The sequence below is a fragment of the Camelina sativa genome, chromosome 18 (genome assembly GCF_000633955.1).
Source record: "Camelina sativa cultivar DH55 chromosome 18, Cs, whole genome shotgun sequence".
NCBI lineage: Eukaryota > Viridiplantae > Streptophyta > Magnoliopsida > Brassicales > Brassicaceae > Camelina > Camelina sativa.
In genome coordinates, this window is record NC_025702.1 from 8,195,564 (window position 1) to 8,198,634 (window position 3,071).

Below are 3,071 nucleotides of genomic sequence, written 5' to 3' on the forward strand. Positions count from 1 at the left end.
CATGAGACTGGAGTCTAATGGGTTTTGTGGAATTCATTGTATTGTGGAATGTTTTGTGTTGTTTTTTAGGACTTATAGACATACTTAGTAAACCATTTGATTAGGTGATTCTTAGACTCTGGAGAATTAGTCTTTTGCTATTATGGTAACCTCATTGCTTGGTGATTAAACCTTGAGTATTCTCATGTAAACTGCGATCGATAGGAAGGATTTGACTATCTCTTATGAGAGTATCGCTGATGCTGATCGATTGGTACTTATATGTGAGAGAAATCATCAGAGATGCATCTCGTGTCATCTATAGAATTGTACCTTTCTTTTCCAGATTTACGAGAATGTTCCTTTGTCTCCTACTATATATAGAACACATTAAGGGTGATGGATCTTTGATTGAATTTAAATGGGGAATTGTAAGCTTCCAAGTGAAGGGCTGTTCATGTAGTTCGTTGTGTTAGATGTTCGAAATATTTATCTCATTTATTATTTTCTCAAGGGTTTGCTTATTTGACCTGAGGACCATATTAGTATCTCTTTTCACAACCGGTATTAGATTAGACTATTTAAGGATCGGGAAGTAGTGAGGGTGCCTTGCATTGATGTAGGTGATTGAATAGCCATAATTAAGACACTGCAGTAAATGGTACTCAGAAAGAATATTGAGGAGTTTAGGAGTTAGTTATGGAGCTTGAATTTACTGGTAGTAGTTTACGGCAGATAGATCAGACTATTTACCTACTAGAGGATAAAGAAAAAGAAAAACAATGCATATCCATCCTTTTCACTATTTTTGGCCCGCAGCCGTATATAATCTGGTCTGTTAATAGCTGAGGGATTTGGAAGCTTTCGTTTTTCTTTCAAGTGTAATTCTCCTCTGGAAAATGACAGTTTTATGCTGAAATGCTTTTGTATTCTGTCTTTTATGCTTTTGCCACGTATAGAGTACAGTCTGTTACTGTTATAGGTGGAAGTGGAACTATATGCTGCTGCCTTATATGTTTCTTCATGGGATGTGAATTTCAGGACAAGTACAAGGAAAAGAAGCACAAGAAGGATAAAGAAAAGAAAGAGGGTAAAGAGAAAAGGAGTAAAGATAGAAGCAAAGACAAACAGAAGGAAAGAAAGGAGAAGAAAGTCAAACATAAAGATCGGAAAGATAAAGAAAAAAGCAAACCGTTGGAGGAGAAGAAAGCAGAGGTTCTGACAAACACCGGGCACAGAGAGAAACTTGTAACAAATGCCGTGCAGAATAATATCAATGGAGAGTCAAAGTATGTACAGGACCTGGCAAGAAGGATCAGATATGACGAAGAAGCAACAGGAAGTCAGAGTGCACCAAAGATTGATTATCCCAACCCAAAAAATTTAGGATTAACTGGAAGAGCATTTGAGAATGGCCCAGTTGAGGAAATAACCCATAGNTCTGGTCTGTTAATAGCTGAGGGATTTGGAAGCTTTCGTTTTTCTTTCAAGTGTAATTCTCCTCTGGAAAATGACAGTTTTATGCTGAAATGCTTTTGTATTCTGTCTTTTATGCTTTTGCCACGTATAGAGTACAGTCTGTTACTGTTATAGGTGGAAGTGGAACTATATGCTGCTGCCTTATATGTTTCTTCATGGGATGTGAATTTCAGGACAAGTACAAGGAAAAGAAGCACAAGAAGGATAAAGAAAAGAAAGAGGGTAAAGAGAAAAGGAGTAAAGATAGAAGCAAAGACAAACAGAAGGAAAGAAAGGAGAAGAAAGTCAAACATAAAGATCGGAAAGATAAAGAAAAAAGCAAACCGTTGGAGGAGAAGAAAGCAGAGGTTCTGACAAACACCGGGCACAGAGAGAAACTTGTAACAAATGCCGTGCAGAATAATATCAATGGAGAGTCAAAGTATGTACAGGACCTGGCAAGAAGGATCAGATATGACGAAGAAGCAACAGGAAGTCAGAGTGCACCAAAGATTGATTATCCCAACCCAAAAAATTTAGGATTAACTGGAAGAGCATTTGAGAATGGCCCAGTTGAGGAAATAACCCATAGGGTGGATGAAGATAAGAGAATCAATACCCCGAAGAATTTTGCAGCGGCAAAAAGTTCTAAAAATGCTACTTCTCGAGTATACTTAGGTGCAGATCAGAAAAGAACTGAGGTTATGAGTAAACCGATGGAGAACAGAGACCAGGCCAGGCAAACAGAATCAGCGGAGAAGAGTCACCGCAAGCAAAGTGTGACCAAGGGTGATAAACCAAGGGATCAAGAAGGGGAAAAGAAGAATGAAGCAAAAGATAAAGACAGAATTAAAGAGAAGAAAGAGGAAAACATAGAGTCAATAAATAAAACTCGCCAGGAGAAACCAAAATTGATAGAAGGGCCCAGATTAGAGGAGAGGGAAAAGGACTATCTGGACATAAGAAATAGCAAACCGCCTGACCTTTCACGGGCAAGCGTCAAGAACGTTATTACTGAGGGAAATCTTGGCAAGCGGAAGGATCATGAGACAAATGGATTCTTGTATGGTGAGTTTATTCCCTGATCCGATTCTCTGTCTGGTGAATGAGGAGTGTAGTTGCCATATTAACCATAGTATGATAATAGTACTTTAAAGCACCTTATAGTTTTATCCAATCATGGTATGTTTTCTTACCTTAAAAAGATAATTCAATTTCTTAGTCTCTGGGTATTGTAGTAGTTATTTGGACTAATGAAACGTTGACAGTGTTCTTCACTATTTGTTTTTCTAACATTAGTCTTTAATTTTTGTGCAGAAAATGGAACCATGCCACACAAGTTACAGAGGCACTCAACTTCTTCACCATCTGTGGAAAATGGAAGAACATTAGGTGCACCCCGAACTCCTCCAATGCCTGCATCTAAGGTGCAAGAAACGACTTGCAAGCCACAAGTCAAAGAAGTTAGGATTAACGGTTTTGCTGTATCTGGAGAAAAACAAAAGGTCTGTCCACCAAGCCCTTTGGCTGCAACAATGAAAGTGAAAGTCAAGGAAAATGGTGAAGCATCCATAAAGCCGCCTCATCCTGACCTAAAGTATCTCAATCAGATACTCAATGTACCAACAAGGGAG

General features: G+C 38.5%; 1 protein-coding gene across 1 annotated transcript in view; it reads left to right on the plus strand.

The window, feature by feature from the left end:
- Positions 1 to 3,071, plus strand: part of LOC104763236 (myb-like protein X) — a 7,569-nt gene that overhangs the window by 2,789 nt on the left and 1,709 nt on the right. Inside the window, exons 4-6 of the mRNA XM_019240009.1 lie at positions 1,021 to 1,165; positions 1,765 to 2,505; positions 2,755 to 2,864. Coding sequence (XP_019095554.1) covers positions 1,021 to 1,165; positions 1,765 to 2,505; positions 2,755 to 2,864 — 996 coding nt within the window. The remainder of the gene's footprint in view (positions 1 to 1,020; positions 1,166 to 1,764; positions 2,506 to 2,754; positions 2,865 to 3,071) is intronic.